The sequence below is a fragment of the Myotis brandtii genome, unplaced genomic scaffold (assembly GCF_000412655.1).
Source record: "Myotis brandtii unplaced genomic scaffold, ASM41265v1 scaffold1460, whole genome shotgun sequence".
Classification (NCBI taxonomy): Eukaryota; Metazoa; Chordata; class Mammalia; order Chiroptera; family Vespertilionidae; genus Myotis; species Myotis brandtii.
In genome coordinates this window covers 418,713-437,874 of record NW_005355248.1, presented here as the reverse complement: position 1 = coordinate 437,874, position 19,162 = coordinate 418,713, and the positions used below count along the sequence as shown (strand labels likewise).

The window sequence follows — 19,162 nt, the reverse complement described above, 5'->3', positions numbered from 1 at the left end:
ATTCAACTAGAGGCCTGATGCATGAAATTCGTGCAAGAGCAGGCCTTCCTTCCCCCCGGCTGCTGGCACCGGCTTCCTTCTGGCACCTGGGACCTGGGCTTCCCTTGCAGCCCCGGCTTCATGCAGAAGGTCGTTAGGTCTAATTAGCATATTACCCTTTTATTATTATAAATATTCATATGGCACTAGGGTGTGTTCTGCAACAAAAGACAAAAATAAGACAGGATCCCTGCACAGAAGGCATACAATCGGAAAGGCATAAAGATACAAGGGATAGAACTATAGGAACAGAAAACTTAATCTTTAAAAAATTTTGTTTCCATGAAAAATTCCCAAGTCTTTGGTGATAATCAGTGGAATGCCTTAATGAAGCAGGTTTTAGAAGCGGGTATTAAAGGGAAGGTGCTCATTTGTTGTAAGAAAGGATGGATTTGTTTCTGGGACATGATGACCAAATGATTCTTGACGGATGGCAGGAAGATGCTTCCCTGGGTGTCAGAATATTCTGGGCGGGAACAAAGAAGCTAGGAAGTTTCAGAACAAGATGGTAGCTTCTGCCCTTGAATTGATTTCATTTATTTTAAAAATTCAGTTAACACCGAAGAGAATGTGGGCCTTTTCGGTTTCTAAAAGGGAGAATGCTTTAAAAACAGAGATGAGAGATATCAAGATGAAGATTAAGAAAAATGAACAGTGCAATGCAGTGCTAGAAAAAATTAGGAAAAGAACAGACATAAGGGGAAGAGTCAAAGGTAAAGACCACAAAACAATGGAAGAATTAACAAGACGTCCAGGTTAATTAGGAAGGTCAGGTGAGGGAAGGCTTAATATGAAATTTGTCTTACAAGAGATTATTAAAAGATTTAAAGATGTAATACAAAGGTCCCACTGAAGCAAAAGATAAATTTTAAATGATTTTGATTTAAAAAGGGAGATATACTGTAAAATATTTATTTAATAAAAATAATTTTATAAGCTATACAGAATTGAATAAAAAGTACAACAAATTATTTCCACTTTGCAAAACTGCATACAGTACAACTTGCAAATAGTGTTCAGCATCTGCAAACATGGCCACCCACCAAGACGTGCACCTATTACTGTCTTAATAAGTAAAGGCTCCAGGTGTGTGCCACAGACTTCAAATTATATTCCAGGGAGATAATGCTTTGGTAACATGAACACTTTGATTATACAACAGTCCATTTTATTGTACCACTCTTCGATTTGTTTCTGAGTAAACAATTCCCTATATAGCAAAATAAAAGATAAAATATAAAATTACAGGCTGTTACTTTACGACATCATGTCCTCTTCCCTTCCATAGCTAGTGTTCTTTTCCTTTCCCTATATCCAAAAAGAAGTTGAATGGAAAATGACCTATTCTTACTCTATTCATTTACTTTTAGAGTTCCTGATTAAACCAAATATATCTGTCAATTTTGCAATCTTGACACTATTATTCAGTTTAGCTGTGTCACTCGAAAAATATTAACACCCCCAGATGAAAGCAGCTACCAAGGTTCTTTTCAAAATAAGGCAACGAAGTTGGCTTTAAAGTCCTCTTCACGTCTCACATATTCCAGCAGCCACTTGGTAGGCAGGCTGATTTGTTAATGTATAAATGTATACAGAATATTTTTTTCAAGTACCTTGGAACTGGAATCACTAGCAGTTGTTATTTTAAGCAAATATTAAAGATGACCCACCTTTAGAGCAAAGGCAGATTAATGTACAAAGTGCAGGAATCGTACCTATCCTGGTTCCTGTCCCATTGAAATCATCGAAAAGAGGCTCAGTTTGTGAAAAAGGCCTTGGAATAATCCAACTCCTAATGACAACCTTATCTTGGAAAAGAAGGACAAATATAAAAGTTATAAATGGAGATGAAGTTATTTTAAAAAATAATTTTTCATTTTATTTTGGAAATAAAAGGGAATGCAAACACAGAGTGGGCAAGAACGTTAAGCGCCATGTCAGTCACCGGTGACTGACACTATACTTTCTGCCCGGAAGACAAAACAGGCTGGGCGCTTAACGTACTAGTTGTATCTTTAGCCCATATTTTAACTTTTCATCATGGAATTAACAGTCCTTCCTACTGAGGAATAAAAGACGAGGAACTCTACCTACATTTTCTGATTAGGTCTCTTCACTCAGCTTATTAGCAGGCTTCAAAACTTGCCTTATTTTCTAACTAAATGAGCTTCTCTGGGAAGCATAGAATAATGCAAACATATATTTCAAACAAAAATCTACACAAATACATAATTCGCAAGATGGGAACATTCATACAATGAAATCTTAAACATAACTTATTAGAAATAACACATACTCCTCATAGGACAGGACACCAACCAGAGCAAATATTGCCTGTGATAGGACAACTTTCATCTGTAGAAACACAAGTGCACATGAGTAACACAAAATATGAATTAAGTTGTACAGAGACAGTGCTGTTACAACATATTCCTATCTTGACCTGTAACATCGGTGGCCCCTGTGAGACCCTGGTCTCAAGCTTCTGTCTAATCAGCTGTAGAAGTACTTGACCTATGAGACACCCAGCTCACTTGCTATCAAGTATACAACACCATGTGCTGCTTGACTGCTCACGATGATTTGGTTTTCAAAATCAAGTTCACTTTTGAATCAGAAAAACGTCATCCTTAAATAAACAAACTTTTCTTCTGTTCCTCTGAACATGATTATGTTACGCTAGAAACACAGGTATAGTCAATTGGCTGCTTTGAAGCCATGAAATGCACATTCATAAATATATGTTCTACACCTTAAAAAATTAAATACATCCAGGGACTGTGGCTGTGCGGAGTTCTTGCTATAAGAAGCTTGTCAGTAGTATATTATGAAGTGGTTACTTGAGAACTTGACTCTGGATCTTCCTGCTTTGTATATTTCTTCATAATAGTGACTATACCATTAGCCAGGAACACCACAGCGATGAGTGCAAAATAACCTGCGTAGATCAGGAACTAAAGGGGGAAACAAGTCATGTACAGAATTATTAATAAGAAGAGCTGTTGTATTACACGTATGAAAACAGGGGAAACAAGTCATGTACAGAATTATTAATAAGAAGACGTATGAAAACGTACTCTATAATTAAAAGGAATTCAGTTTCTCAATAAAACTTTAAAAAGTAGTGTGTTTACCCAATGTGCCAGGCACCGAAAACACAGAGGCAGCAGGGTGTGGTGGTACAGAAGCCTGGATGCCTGAGTGTGAATCCTGATGACATCCTTGACTAGCTGTGTGACGTTGATTGAGATACCTAATCTCTGAACCTTAACTTCATTTACAAAATGGAATTCGTACTTCCTACTTTACAGGGTTGTTGGGAAGGGATGAGATCATGCATGTAAATGTTTATTAGCGCCATGCCGATGCTGTTAATACTACTGTTGGTAATTTTGTTGTTGTCACTGACTCATGGTCTCTACCCTCAAGCCGGCAGATTGGTACCTGGGTATGACTAACAGGCCAAGTTCTGAAGATCAAGAACTTTGATTCTTCCCCAGAAGAGGGCAGTAGAAGGTCAACTACAGATTGGGGCAAAATGAGGTTTATAGTTGTTTGCATGGAAAATAATACAATAATTAATACATAATAATAATGAATAAACTGTTTCTGTAAACCTATTTTTTGCCCCACCCTGTATATTCCATTATAGGATTACATTTTATATGGATCCTCTCTAAGCCGACTTTTTAATGTGGCTATATAGTTTAGCAACATAGTCACCACCATATTCTTCTTAAAATAACTTACTAAATACATATAAGCTGGTCCATGGGTTCAATAAGAGAGTAACTCTAAGTCTTTGAACTAGGTTTTTAAAAGATTGGATATGTTTTCCTATAGGAAATCTGTTAATCATGGCAGCTACAGGTTCAGCACAGCACACAAATTTCTATTATCCCATATGTTTAAACCCATAATCTTTATAGCAGGATAACAGGTTCTAGTTTCTGTCCTACCCTCCATCCTTAATGAAGCTCCTAACTCTTGCAAGGTCTTCTGAGGTTTCCACTGCCAGTAGTAACTGGGAAACAGAAAGTAATAAGCTCCCCTCCTCTGCTCCCCTCTCCACCTTTCTGAGGCAAATGCAGTGCAAGGCAAGCAGGCTTCGGAGTTAGATTCTGGTTGAGATCCTAGCTCTGCGCCACTATTGTTGACTCCGTGACCTTAACACTCAACATTACTTAACTCTCAGGTTATTTTCTCCATTCTAAACCTGTTAATCCTATATAAGTACCTGGCACATAGAAAGCGCTCAGTGCAAATTACCTATTATTATGATTTTTCTTAGATCTCATCCATAAAAATACAGTTAATTACTGCTGATATGTTGGGTCTTTCTATTCTAAAACTAATGTGTACGTATGGAGGGAATAATGGAGAAGCAATGTTCTGGCCTGGGATGGGGCACTTTTTGATTTAATCGCCTGTTTTGCCAAAGTACAGAGCAAACCCTACCTATAGGCTCACAATGCATGAAGGCATATGCAACCATATGATCCCTCAATGAAGAAATGTGTTCACATGGTCTTGGGTGTTTGTACAGGTGTTTTCTTAATAGGTCATGTGTTAAGAATCAGAATGCTATTCATCAACAGCAAGTCACTACATTGGTATCTGGGGGAGGGGGATTAAATAAAGAAGGGAGGAGACTTAGCTTCGGGATAAGGCAGGATTGCCCCCAACATGCTCCAGGTAGCAAAGAACTACAGAGGGGGAGGACTGACAGGAGGGGACGCCGTTACTTTTTATGTTATGTCAGTCTATACTGTTTGAATTTCTTTTCATTAGGCATGTCACCCTGATCAAGGCGTAACTTCTTCAGTGCAAAACAGCTCTTACCTGAGTGGTGATTTCTAAGCCAAGGCCACTGGCATCGACTACAATGAGTGTGAGCAGCGTCTGCAGGGCCAGAGCAATGAAGGTGTTGACACCAAACACTAGGGCATAGCGCTCCATACTGAGGTTTGCTGCAATCTGAAAACTTAACAAATAAAGAAGAATAGATAAGAATTTCTTCCTGGGTAGTTAAAATTTTAATTTAAATGGGAAGGGTACCCCCTTCTTTCTACTGTCAATCACCTTCCCAAATAAGTGAAAAGTATTTTGTTGCTTAAATGACTTAGATCTCATGCAAAATCTGGAAACAGCAGGAACACGTGAACGAGGAATTAAATGAACCTTGCCTAAATGCTTCCTCAGGAGAAAACAAACAATACAGGGCTTTCTCCCATTTGCCTCTCTTACTTAGAAAATTTAATTTCTTTGTAAAGAAACCAAAAGGTTTATCCAATCACAACTTTTCCTAATGCTTCTTTGAATAAAATACATACGTTGCTATAGTGATGAGTAACATGTAGATGATTCTGAAGACAACATAGGACGCGTAGCACACCCAAATGTTACCCACGGTGTCCATGATGTACACTGCGGCCGCAATCAGGAGAGAACACAGCGACAGTGTCATTTCTCCCCAAGTGGACCAGGATATTTTTATGTAACCAACTGCAAAAACGGCAACAGCACCTGCAGAATGACAAGAGAAATAAATAAAGACTATTTAAAAAATTTAAATCAGCTTAGATTATTCCATTTTAAAGCTGAGAACTTATATAGAGGGTGCTCAAGATTAGGGAGGGCCTTGAAAGGGAGGCAGAGACTTGGACTTGATGGAATAAATGCTATGGAGCCAGTGTGAGGATGTGAGACTGAATCAGGGCAGCTGGCAATGAGATGGGAAAGGAGGCCACAGATCCAGGGAGGCTGCTAAAGAAATGCGGCTGAGGCAGAGGCAATGTCCAGAAGAACCACTGCTCCTACCGGTAAGCCTGGCACCGTGGCAGGACAGGGCCTCTCTCCTCCTCCCTGAGGAGCCACTGAGAACATGGCAACAGGGCATCTCTGCCCTTTGGGAAAATGACGACAATGATAATGACAGCTAAAATCTATGGAGTGCTCCTAAGTGCCAGGTGCAGTTATAAGTGTTTACAGAAATCATGTGAAAACCTTTATGAGGCATGTCAACAAATTAGAAAGGGACAATAGAATAAAGTGGTCAATGCACCGGTTCTGAGTTCAAATCTTAACCTCACTACTTACCATCTACATTACCTTGGGCAAGTTAGTAACCTATCTGTCCATGGTTTCCTCAACTGTAAAATAGGATGGCAATTGCAGCTATCTCAGGAATTTTGTAAGGACTGAGTTAATATACATGAATTATAACAGCGGTTCTCAACCTGTGGGTCACGACCCCTTTGGCGGTCGGACGACCCTTTCACAGGGGTCGCCTAAGACCATCCTGCATATCAGATATTTACATTACGATTCATAACAGTAGCAACATTACAGTTATGAAGTAGCAACGAAAATAATTTTATGGTTGGGTCACAACATGAGGAACTGTATTTAAAGGGCCAGAAGGTTGAGAACCACTGAATTATAACATCAGAGCTCAAAGTAAGTAAGTCATTCTTTGGAGTTACTTCAAGTTTGGGAGAGGAGAGAAAACCTGATTATGGTTGACGACTACCAGAGGAATCCCCCTCCTGACCATCCCTAATTCAGCACTGCTTACCCAGTAAGGTGGAAACAGCCTCCACGCCTCCGTTATAGATAGCAGCATTGCGAGAAGGCATCACCTGCTCCCACAGGCCCTGTGTGTAGTTGATCACTTGAAAATAGCCACAGGTGGAGAGGGCCCACCACACGGACCAGCAGAGCAGCGGGCGGGAGGAGTAGCACATCAAGAAGTCGTTCCACAGTACCTTCAGCACAAGGAGCCGGTCTGGCTGGGGCTCCTACAAACCAAAGGGAAGAAAGCTCAACCATCTCGAAGGCAACTGGACAGGAGCAATTGTATAGGCTCAATATTTAACTTAACAGGTGTTACTCTTTTCCTTTGTGAAAAATATATACAGGGTGGGGCAAAAGTAGGTTTACAGTTGTTCATATGGAAAATAACAATAAATAATAATACAAGAATAAACTCTTGATACATAGTTATAAAATTTTCTTGTAATGAGAACTTTTAAGACCTATTTTATTAGCAACTTTCAAATATGCAATACTGTCATCACCATGTTGCACATTGTAGTCCCAGGACTTATTTTATAACTGGAAGTTTGTACCTTTTGACCTCCTTCACCCATTTCTCCTACTGCCCAATCCCAATCTGTTCTTTATATCTATGAGATTTGTGGATTTTTGGTTGTGTGTGTGCACGTTTTGTTTTGAGAATCCAAATATAAGTGAGATCGTATGGTATTTGTCTTTCTCTTTTTGACTTATTTCTCGTAGCATAATACACTTGAAGTCCATCTATGTTGTCTGCAAATGACAAGAATTCATTCTTTTTTTTTCCTTTAATCCTCACCCAAGGATATGTGTTTATGTATTTAGTTTTTAGAGAGAGAGGAAAGGAGAAACATTGATGAGAGAAACATCAATTGGCTGCCTCCCCCAATCAGGGATCGGATCCAGTGGTTCTCACCCTTCCTAATGCTGCGACCCTTTAATACAGTTCCTCATGTTGTGGTGACCCCCAACCATAAAATTATTTTCGTTACTACTTCATAACTGTAATTTTGCTACTGTTATGAATTGTAATATAAATATCTGATATGCAGGATGTATTTTCAGGGGTCGTGACCCATAGGTTGAGAACCGCTGGTAGGCAATCAAGGTAGGTGCCCTGACTGGGAACTGAACCTGCAACCTTTTGGTGCACAGAACAAAGCTCCAATCAATTGAATCACCCGGCCAGGGCAGAATTCATTTCTTATGGCTAATAATTTTTTATTATTATACACCACATTTTCTTTATTTGTTCATCCACTGACGGACACGTAGGTTGTTTCCATATCTTGGCTATTTTAACTAATGCTACAATGCATATGGGGGTGCAGATATCTTTTTGAGTTAGTGTTTTTGTTTTCTTCAGATAAATACCCAGAAGTAGAATTGCTGGATCATATGGATGTTCACTTTACACTTCTATCAATAGTGACAAAGGGTTTCCTTTTCTCCACATCCTCGCCAATACAGTGGGGCCTTGACTTACGAGTTTAATTCGTTCCGAGACTGAGCTCGTTAAGGAGCTCGTTAACTCAAATTACTGTCAACTCAAAGCAAAAAATCGGCCGAGAGACAGCTGGTATCTCAAAAAACTCGTTAGTCGGGACACTCGTAAGTCAAGGCCCCACTGTACTTGTTATTATCTTTCTGAGAACAACCATTCCAACAGGTGTGTGTGGTTTTGATTGCATTTCCCTGGTGATTAGAAGCATCTCTTCTTGTATCTGTTAGTCACGTGCATGTCTTCTTTGGAAAAATATCTATTCAGATCTTTTGCCTGTTTTTTAATTGGATTTTTTTTTTTTTTACTATTGAGTTGTATTAGTTTTTTATGTATTTTGGATATTAACCCCTTGTCAGATATATAATTTGCAAATATTTTCTCCTATTCAGTAGGTTGCTCTTTCATTTTGTTGACTGTTTCCTTTGCTATGCAGAAGCTTTTTAGTTTGATGCAGACCCACTTATTTTTGCTGTTGTTGCTTTTGCTTTTGATGTCAGGTTTAAAAAATCATTGCCAAGACCAATGTCACGAAGCTTACTGCCTTTGTTTTCTTCAAAGAGTTTAATGTTTCGGGTCTTACTGTCTCAAATCTTAATCCAGTTTGAGTTAATTTTGTGTAGCCTCTTTTCCTTTAAATAGAACCTTGAAAGGGTATAATTAAGTCTTTACAAGTTAAAGGCCACTCTTTACTGAGCTCAGTTGTGCAAAGGGAAATTTGTCTATAGTCAAACCAATGGCTACGATGGGAACTTTTGAGAATAAGTTTGACAAACTTATTTTTGTCAAAATATGGTTCTATGAGTCAGGACTGCACTTTTTTCTGATTTTCATGGCTAGTTCCTTTATGTTACTCAGGTCTCAACTCAGACAATAGCTTTCAGAAGCCATTCAGTATTGCCAATCATTACTTCTCGATACCCTGTCACTTGCTAGCCCATTTTCCCTTTCTATAAAATCAAGATCAAACCACCCACCTACCCACGTATTCTTCACCATAATTACTTCAGTTATAACTTATGGTTCAGTTATGAGCTTTGTCAACTTAAAATGACAGTGCAATCTCCAACATCCATATTTTGACTTTCCTTCAGGCTTGTCAAAGAAAAGCAGTATTTTAGGGCTGTAAGCGCCAAGCAGCACTGCCTGCCTGTTGGGGTGCCAGGAGCAAAGCCACGGACATCATGGTATGGCTTGAATCCTAATCTTTACCACACTGTAACCAACATGATGGTTCTGACTGCTGTCTCCCAGTGAAAGACTTCATGGAGCACAGTATAGGGGAAGTGAATCTCCCGTATATTCTTCACTATGTTTAGGAGTATATCTGTCTAATTCTACTGTCACGATCTCTGATCCCGATCCTCTTCTCTAACACGAGAGGGTTGATGAGATCTAATGTCCTTGTAACTTTAAGATGCTTTTATTAGTCTAAGACTTGTGGTTTGAATCACTTTTAATTCTAAAAATGTCATAATTATTCAGCATGTCAAGTATTCATACTTTGCCTATCTATAAACAACAAATATCAAGTTGCTCTATGACTGTAGATTTCAACTCATTAATAGACTAGGTTTCAACTATTAGTAGGTAATAAAATCAATTTAGTGAGCAACGATCACATGATAAAAAATAAAGTGAATTGCCTGCCTGTTGGGGTGCCAGGAGCAAAGCCACGGACATCATGGTATGGCTTGAATCCTAATCTTTACCACACTGTAACCAACATGATGGTTCTGACTGTTGTCTCCCAGTGAAAGACTTCATGGAGCACAGTATAGGGGAAGTGAATCTCCCGTATATTCTTCACTATGTTTAGGAGTATATCTGTCTAATTCTACAGTCACGATCTCTGATCCCGATGCTCTTCTTTAACATGAGAGGGTTGATGAGATCTAATGTCCCTTGTAACTTTAAGATGCTCTTATTATTCTAAGACTTGTGGTTTGAATCACTTTTAACTCTAAAAATGTTATAATTATTCAGCATGTCAAGTATTCATATTTTACCTATCTATAAGCAACAAATATCAAGTTGCTCTATGACTGTAGATTTCAACTCATTAATTGACTAGGTTTCAACTCACTAATAGGTAATAAAATCAATTTAGTGAGCAACGATCACATGATAAAAAATAAAGTGAATGGAATGTGTCAGAATAATGTATTTTAAGAACCATGGTTTCAGTTACATAAAAAGTATATGTGTGTGTATGTATGTACATATATATATATACACACACACAAATATATCCTATATAATAAAGAGCTAATATGCTAATTAGACCAAACAGCAGAACGACCATCCAGACAACCTTCTGGACGAAGCCCCTGAGGCAGCCGGGGCTGCGAGGGCTGAGGCCGCTTGCACACGCGCACACACACACACACACACCTGTGTACTCATTGCTATGTAAAATGTTTCTTACTAAGTAGTTTCCTATTCATATTCAAAAAATGATAAAAAATAAAGTGAATGGAATGTGTCAGAATAAAATAATGTATTTTAAAAATTATGGTTTCAGTTACATATAAATATATATATTCAGTTACATAAAAAGTATATGTGTGTGTATGTATGTACATATATATATATACACACACACAAATATATCCTATATAATAAAGAGCTAATATGCTAATTAGACCAAACAGCAGAACGACCATCCAGACAACCTTCTGGACGAAGCCCCTGAGGCAGCCGGGGCTGCGAGGGCTGAGGCCGCTTGCACACGCGCACACACACACACACACACCTGTGTACTCATTGCTATGTAAAATGTTTCTTACTAAGTAGTTTCCTATTCATATTATATAAAGTTTAAAACTTAACTGGTCTATAAAAATCTTTAGAACTATGGTCAATATGTTAACATTTTTAAAAATATACATGTATTATAGATATGTATGTACATATTAATCTTAGCTAAAGCCATTTTGACACATTTGAGACAGATTTTTAAAAGGTTCTTATTCTTTTTTCTACATGAGATCTATCAAACGACCACTCATACTCCTTTCCCTTCCTCATCAACTCTTTGTTGAGTCTCTGGCATCACCTAACAAACTGATGGAATCAGCGTTTCATTTCTACTTAGTTCCTGGTAACTCTGACTGAAGCTGCCCTAATAGTCAAAGTGAGTTTATGGTAAGTGTCACCCAGGCTCTGAAGTGTGACCCAAGCTCTTTGGGATGATAACCTACATTTCAACGAGTAACCAGAGTGAAGAATGGGGGAAGGCGAAAGAGAGTAATTTTCGATGAGGACATTAGATGCCACGTTGAAAGAAGTTGGATTAACTCCAGGTGGAGAGCCAGGCTCTATTCATGCTGGTCCTTTACTCTCAGCCGGCCCACAAAGCCTACGGAGCTTGGCTTTATGCCTGACAGAACCTGTCTACAAAGATGGAATGTTAATAGGCTTATTAACAAACACCTCCCAAGAAAACTAAGATTAATTCAGTATGTTTGAAATGAATCTTGCCTCTCATAGCTTATAACCTGATAGATAAACTTTTATTAAAGGGTGACTGACTGGGGGAGGCGGTGAATCTTCCTGGCTAGAGAGAATGGATGGATGAATTATTTGGATGCCATACCTCAGCTAAGAAACAATTTCATAGTCACACTTCTAACATTATTTCATCTTCTTAAATATTCCTTTGGATCCTCATCTCCTGTATTATTCATTACTACGCACTTCGGCAAAGTAAAATTTCCAGCACAGAAGAGGACAGTAACTCCTATCCGTAAACACTTTGGCTTCAAGTGAGAAACTGGAAGTAGATATTCATCATTTGTTGGAATCATTTCACCTATTCATTTAGCAAAAATTTTCTGAGTGCTGTATTTATATGCCAAGTTCTGGGGATTGAAAGATGAAAGAAGAGATAGCCCTTACTGTGGCTTCTAAAACATCTCTGACACAAGCAATAGAATGTTGTGCCAGTCTGACCTTGAAGGTCATTCACTCCAGAGGAAAACACATTTGTCATTCCTAATTTAAATCAATCTTATCTTGAATCAATGAATGAATGAACCTCCATCCAACTCAGGATAAAACCTGAGTCCACGTGAATACAAGGTCTAGCATAGGGGGTTTCCTGTCTGTTTTTTCACTGCTGGCCTGGCCCCAGAGTAGCAGCCACAAGACATTTAAAGTTGGACTTACCGGTTCCTCCATGGGAGGCTCCTCCACATTTAGAGGGATTTTTGACTCAACATCCTCCCACCCGGGAAGGTGGTTAGAAGCTGAGGTGTCAGTCACAATACCACCATTTTGTATCTTGATACCATTCACTCCCTTGCAGGTAGAATGAACATGGTGGAAAAAAAGGCTCTTCTGTGGCATAGGCAGAAACCAGGCCACGGCAAAAGCCACAGAAACACAGGTAAGAGAGATGACATTCAGGCTGAACAGGGACCAGCCTGCCACTGAGACGAGGATTTGCCCTAGGACAGAGCCCACTGTGAAGCCCACCAAGGTGGCAGTTCGACTGTAACTTGTGACTTTCTGGTACCTGCTCAGGTCTACTACACTGTAGATGTAAGAGTAATAGGCGATTTCAGTGGCTGTGGCGATGCCATAGAAGAATTCCAAGAACTGAATGGCCAGCAGTCCCTGGGCATAGAGCAGCATGAACCATGTGACGATAAGGCTGAGCCCTTGCAGCAGAATGACGGGTTTGTAACGGAGGTAGTCTGTGGCAAGGAACACAGGAAACAGCAGCACCAGATAAGAGTAAGTCCATACTGGATAAATTTCATTGTAGACCTGATAGGCAAAGAAGGATAAAAAGTTATTAGTGATATCAAAGGACCTGGAATATTCATAACAATTTATTCTTATAAAACAACATACCAATACCTCAAATACCTCATCCTTACCAACCAAAGAAATCATGACAACAGTTCTGAATAGTGTTTGGAATATACTTCCCTATTTCCACTCTATCTTTTTCTTAAAATCCTGCCCATTCATCAAGGCCTCGTTCTTAGGCTTCCTCGCCCTGGGAGACGGCGGGCGCTGACAATCTTTGTACCACAACACTCAAGGCTCTCTGGATACTGCTTTGTACGTGTCATCTCCCCGTTCCTCACATCACTGGTTCTCAGCCATGGCTGCACATTTCCCAAGGAGCTTTGAGAATTCTGGATGCCCAGCCATCGGCATTTTATAAAAACCTCCCAGGAGATTTTAACATGAGTCAGATCTGAGAACCGCTGCCTTATAGTTCTTTAAGGGTGGACTCATCTGCACAACCTAATAGCCGGCATACTGTTTAGGACATACCTGGCTCAATAAATGTCTTCAAAACAAATAAATCCCTTGGAATCATTGTCAATTCCTTCTTCGAGGCACAGGACAGGAAGCCTTGATCTTACTGCTTGATTGATTAGGACTGGTTTGAATCCTCTCATTTTAAGTTTCATTTCTTTGGGAGCCCAGGAATAAAAGAGTTGATCTGTTTACAATCTTTTAAAGATATATATATTTTTTACTGATTTCAGAGAGGAAGGAAGAGGGATAGAGAGATAGGAACATCAAAGATGAGAGAGAATCATTGATCTGCTGCTTCCAGCATGCCCCCTACTGGGGATTGACTTCCTAGGCATGTGACTTCCTGGTTCATAGGTCTATGCTCAACTGCTGAGCCACAATGGCTGGGCTGTTTACAATTTTGATAGAATATCTGTGGGTGGTAGAATTATGGGCAACTTTGATGTCCTTCTTTTTGCTTGAAAAAGGAGCAGTGTTGGCTATTTATTTTTAATGTATTTTTAAAATTGAGATATAATAGAAATAATCTTTAAAATAAGCATTAAACCATTAAGACTTCCAGCTAGAATTTCAGTTTCATCATTTGCTGTGTGATCCTAGGCAAGTTCTTTTAGTTCCCGTTAGACTTACTCTCCATTATCAGTAAAAGAAGGTAAGACCTATACCATAGGGTCATTGTTGCAAGGATTAAATGAGAGAATATGTGTAAATCACTTACTCCTCTTTATTCATAGGTCTGAAGACTGGAGGACTACCATGAACATACAGACCACTTGGAACAATATGAATTAGATAAATTAACTGTCCTCCCCATTCTTCCAATAACAATCATCATAGGAGACTTTTCCTTCCTCTTATATGTGCCTAGTGTCTAGCAAGGTCTAGACCAGTCAGTTTTTAAAGATCATTTCAAATTCTGCATCAGTGGCCCCCAATTTTTTTTTTGGTTAATCTTCACTCAAGGATATTTTTTTCCATTGATTTTTAGAGAGTGGAAGGGAGGGGGAGAGACAGAGAGAGAAACATTGATGTGAGAGAAACACATCACTTGGTTGCCTCCCTCACCAGGGCCAGAGCCTGCAACTGAGGTACGTGCCCTTGACTGCAATCGAACCTGGGACCCTTCAGTCCTTGGGCCGATGATCTATCCACTGAACAAACCGGCTAGAGCAATGTCCCCAGTTTTTAAGTGCTTTCTAAAAGGTCATCTTGGTAACAGGTTAAATAGTTTGCAATGGTGCATTGTAACCCTAGACTTTAACAATCTAAGTTCAAAGATAACTTTCTTTTTAACTCTTATGTATACCTCAGTTTACCCAAGTATAAAATGGGCTGTTTTAAGGTTTTAGAGGAGCAGCAGAGTAAACAATTATTGTGAAATCTTTTGCCAGTGCAAAGCACAACTATAAATGTACAACATAATCTGAAATACATTCCAGACTTGATTTCTCTTTCTGACTGGCCGGATACCAAAAGTGATTTGTCTAAGAGACTCACCTTCATGAATTTTTATCTAACTTGTGTTTGTAAGTCATTTAGCAACCTCCACTTGATCAGGAAATGTTCTTGCACCTGAACATGTGCATGAAAGTATAATCGAGAACTGTGGAAATGATTCTAATTGAGAAGTGTGGAAATTTTAGCAAATGAGGAACAAAGTACACTTGGCTGGCTTAACCACCGTGGAAGATGCCTCTCAGTATAAAAGCAAAGGCACCAAGAGTGCCCTGAGATGAAGGCCGGGAAGAGTGAAGGCTTCCCTACAGACTTCCTAGTTGTGTTCCATTAACAAGTTCCCACCGCTTTTTTGCCTGTAGTTTTACAGATACCCTCCTACGGTTTTCTTCAGTTGGAAAGTGCCTCCTGGGTTTGACTTAGCATGTTTCTTCACCTTCCCATTTCCCCAACAAAGCACCACAAAGCTATTAGCCACCACACCTCCCCCTTAAAACGCCCTCCATCACTTCCTTCCATACCCCACCTTCTGTTTTCTACCACACCCCTCTGGACTTTAACTTACTTCTTCACTTTAGCCATATGGTCTGTACTGAGACTTTATACACCTTTCAATAATAATTGTCCCCAAATGATTACCTGCCAAATTTTCATTACATAAATCTCATCCTTTTAATTACCGATTTAAAGTGTTTATACTTATAAGTCTGTTGCTATTCCTAATACAAAACCACAATATAAACCATGAAGATAAGGAAAAGTAACATTGCCAGACCTGCAATGCCAAGTAGAAACAAAAACAAAAGGCAAGCGGGCAGAGACCAGATGGCTTCTCTTTAACTTACTGTAAACAGGAAACCAGACTTTTCTCCTGTGAGAGAGGATCCACCTGACATGAATGTCCCTCTCACCGTGTGACCTGCATTAGAATAGCAAATCTCTACTGAGGAGCTACACGCTGTGCTAATCACCTCACCTACATGACCCCATTTAATCCAAACAACAACCCTAGGAGGGAAATGCTTGTCATCCCTATTTTAAAACTGAGGAACCTGGCCTCAGAGAAAGGTTACATCAACTGTCCCCCAAGTTATCATAGGTCGTAACCGGCAGAGGGAGACACTGGACCTAGATATTCTGAATCCACCGCACTTCAATGCCTCATTTCTCCAATCAGAAAACTGGTATTGATCATTTACTGTGTTCCAGGGTTACTTCTAATGCCTGAAGCAGTTTTTTTTCTGAGAGAGAGAGAGAGAGAGAGAGAGAAACACATCGATTAGTTGCCTCCTATATGCACCCCGGCCAAAGATCAAACCTGCAACCTAGGTATGTGCCCTGATCAGGAATTGAACCCTTGACCTTCTGGTGCAGGGTAGGACATTTGACCCAACTGAGCCACACTGGCCAGGGCTACAGCAGCTTTTTCAGCCTGCATTGAGGTGCTTGTATAGGGCATTCATGAAGAGATAAAGACCACATCTCCAGAGGTTAGCCACTGGGTTTCCAAAAAAAAGGATCCCTTCTCTCTCAATGCCTCCAAGGAGAAGCTGTCACACCAAAAGTGCTTCTTTGACAGATACTTTGACTCTTGAAGGGGAACTTCCTACATGCAGAAATGGACAAATTACAGGCTCTACTGTCCAGACCCTGGACAATACCTTATGTCAGGTAAAATCTGCCATGTGAGCAAAAGGAACTGATTTTATTGTAAGGCACTTGTCACAACTCTTGGGGCCAGGACTAGTTTGTGGCTTTCCTCTGAGATAGAAAAGTCAAGGGGGGGGGGGGCAGTTCGGTTTTAGTTTCTAATTCAGATTTAGACTTTATTTTGAATCAAGCCCAGTTAAACTAATAAGCATTTATTTGCACAATTTTAGTTTCTAATTCAGATTTAGACTTTATTTTAGAATCAAGTCCAGTTAAACTAATAAGCATTTATTTGCACAACACTGTTTTCAAGCTGTATGAAGATTACAAGAAAAAAGAATAAAATGAAGCCTGTTCTCCAAGAGCTCTGAACTAGTGTGGGATACACACACATACACTATTGATCAGGGAGATCAGAAATACGGGGTTGCTTCTGTGAGATGGGCCTTAAGGATGAGGAAGTTGGAGGCTAACAAAGTTTCGGTATCAACTGATACACATGTAAGGGAGGGTTTCTCCAGGCTGAGATCTCATCTTTGAGTACAGACCAGGAGATGAGCCCCTGGCCGTGCTGGACTGAGGGCTCTAAGATGAATGAGGCAGGAGCTAGGGCTGGGGAAGAGGGCAAGGGGGAGAAGGATGCAGGCCGTGGAAGATAAGGCTGTTCTGGAGGTAAGAGCCAAGTTCTGTAAGGCTCTGAAATAGCAGGCAGAGAAGGTGGAATGTTTTTTTTTTAAGAAAATCAAAGAAAGGTAGTGATTGTCAAATCACACGCTAAAAAAGATGAAAGGGTTAAAAATATTTTGTAGGTAAAGAGCTGTATTTTATTAAATGTTTGTCTTTCCGCTCTTGGGAAACAATCAAATTTTAACCTGTTTAAAACTTACCAAGTGGTACCTAAAAGAGGTGAACATTTTCCCTGAGATATAAGAAAAAATCTTTTGAGAGTCTGTCCTTCCTTCCCTCCTTTTGTCTTTGGACATGGCTAACAACAGCTCTATTTAAGACGATCCAGCTTGGCCCTTCTCAAGTCTTCTAGGAGGAAATACAAACTTCAACACAAACATCACTGAGCACGATTAACATTCACTCTGCCTAAAAACCATGTCATATTTTTATTTCACTGTCATTGGTGAAAGCAGGCACTCAGTCAGAAAGAACACATTGTTCTATTTATTTCAATTACTCGATTATTTTTAAAAATCTAGGATTCTGGAGAGGGTGAAGAGAGCCACACAACCAACAGACTCAGCCCTAATTCCAGTCCTCAGAGACAAATGGCATCCCTTTCCCCAGACACTCGCTTTCTCTCCAAACCCTGCCCTCTTCCTTTTCTAATTTGCAATAACAGAAGTGTGCCACGGTTTTGTTACACAATCAGCAAATATTTCCGGGCCTGCCCCACCCCCTGCTTTATTCCTATGCCCCTGAACATATTTCACTCACCCTAGAAAGCTTTCTGGTAAGACAGGGCACGTCCCACAGCATGGAACATCCCACAGCAACTCTTTGCCCAGGGCACGTGACAAAACAGATTGCCTTTCAAACATCAACACTGGGAGAATGTTTCTTGGCCGTGCGCGTGGTCAGGCAAGGTGCACACACCGATCACATGGCAGTGCACATGCAACTTTAATTGTCAGCAGCTCACCAGCAGTATCACCTCTGCTTCAGCGCCTACACCTCCGACCCAGGGGCTGTGCTGGGTGTCCAGGATCATTCTCTCCTATTTACTGCAGTCATGTTCTTCTTGTAAAACCGTTCTGTTCACAAGAGTTGGCCCTTTCCATTTTATTACCGTATTAAAATTCATGTAATGAGTAACTGTTGCAGTCCCTTGGGGAATGGGCCCCAAGACTGCAAAATAGAAGACCTGAAGTTGGGTCAAAGTCAGTGACACTTGCGAGAGGTGAGGCTATGAGAAACTCAAATGAAACCCTCCATCCAGACTTCAACACCCGCCTTCAACTCCCCCAGGAGGGACCTTGGAGATGGAGGAGCGATGCAGTAACCGAGTGTGCTGTGAGTAATGACATCCTGCTCTGACCTGTTAGGCAGGGATACTGAGAGGTGATTAATCCCAAGGAGAAGAGCAAGGTTTAGACGGGAGCATGTCACCGCCACTGGAGGAAAAGTGAGCCTGGGCAAAAGGGGCGAGCCAACCAGTGCCCACCCCGCTTTCCAGAAGGGGCGCCAGGCCTCAGCTTTCAGGCTTTGTAGCCTTCAAGGGAGAGCATGTTGAGCCGGCTTTATTCTGGTTTTGTGGGGCTGCCCTGAGTTTAGTTCCTTTTTCAGTTAATATAATGTCTTTCTTCTTCAAAAAACACAGGTGTGGAGACTGACCCTACGGTTTGAGAGTTGGACGTTTTCAAAGCACACAGGGCACTTCTGAAGTACGCACACCCCCTCATCCGGGGAAAATCAACCAGCAAGAAGTTCTTGCTCACGGACTGCGGGCTCCCAATCACTCTGAACATCACACAAGTTTTGCAAGACCTCATTGTGCAGCTGAGGAGCAAAACTAACATCTGTGAAGCAACAATGCACAATGCAGGGAAAACTGTAATTAAGTGCCAACTCTGCGATACCATCTAAGTATCTGCTTTTATCCCAGGAGGTGTGTGTGGGGGGAGATGTGTGTGTGTATGCGGGGGGGCAGCA

At 40.3% G+C, this 19,162-nt stretch overlaps 1 protein-coding gene across 3 annotated transcripts; it reads right to left on the bottom strand.

Annotated features, from left to right (window-relative positions):
* Positions 1–935: 935 nt before the first annotated feature.
* SLC19A2 (solute carrier family 19 (thiamine transporter), member 2) lies at positions 936–18,315 on the bottom strand. Of its 3 annotated transcripts, none has more exons than XM_005861231.2 (6): positions 18,153–18,315; positions 12,287–12,889; positions 6,617–6,839; positions 5,373–5,565; positions 4,882–5,023; positions 936–2,993 (listed from the first exon to the last, which is right to left on the bottom strand). In XM_005861231.2, the coding sequence occupies exons 1-6, from the start codon at positions 18,219–18,221 to the stop codon at positions 2,865–2,867; spliced, it is 1,359 nt and encodes a 452-aa protein (XP_005861293.2). In that variant the 5' UTR covers positions 18,222–18,315; the 3' UTR covers positions 936–2,864. The 3 variants fall into 3 exon arrangements, with proteins under 3 accessions (XP_005861293.2, XP_014391062.1, XP_014391063.1); XM_014535576.1 differs by lacking the exon at positions 18,153–18,315 and adding an exon at positions 17,948–18,128; XM_014535577.1 differs by lacking the exon at positions 18,153–18,315 and adding an exon at positions 13,409–13,635.
* Between the last annotated feature and the right edge of the window lie 847 nt (positions 18,316–19,162).

Bases quoted from the DNA above. Each gene is read 5' to 3' on its own strand.
- SLC19A2 (XM_005861231.2), bottom strand. From the start codon at position 18,221: ATGATCCTGGACACCCAGCACAGCCCCTGGGTCGGAGGTGTAGGCGCT. The intron at 6,840-12,286 runs GTAAGTCCAACT...TTTGGTTTGTAG, and splicing joins AGCCTCCCATGGAGGAACCG to GAGCCCCAGCCAGACCGGCT. The intron at 5,566-6,616 runs GTAAGCAGTGCT...GTCATTCTGCAG, and splicing joins GGCTGTTTCCACCTTACTGG to GTGCTGTTGCCGTTTTTGCA.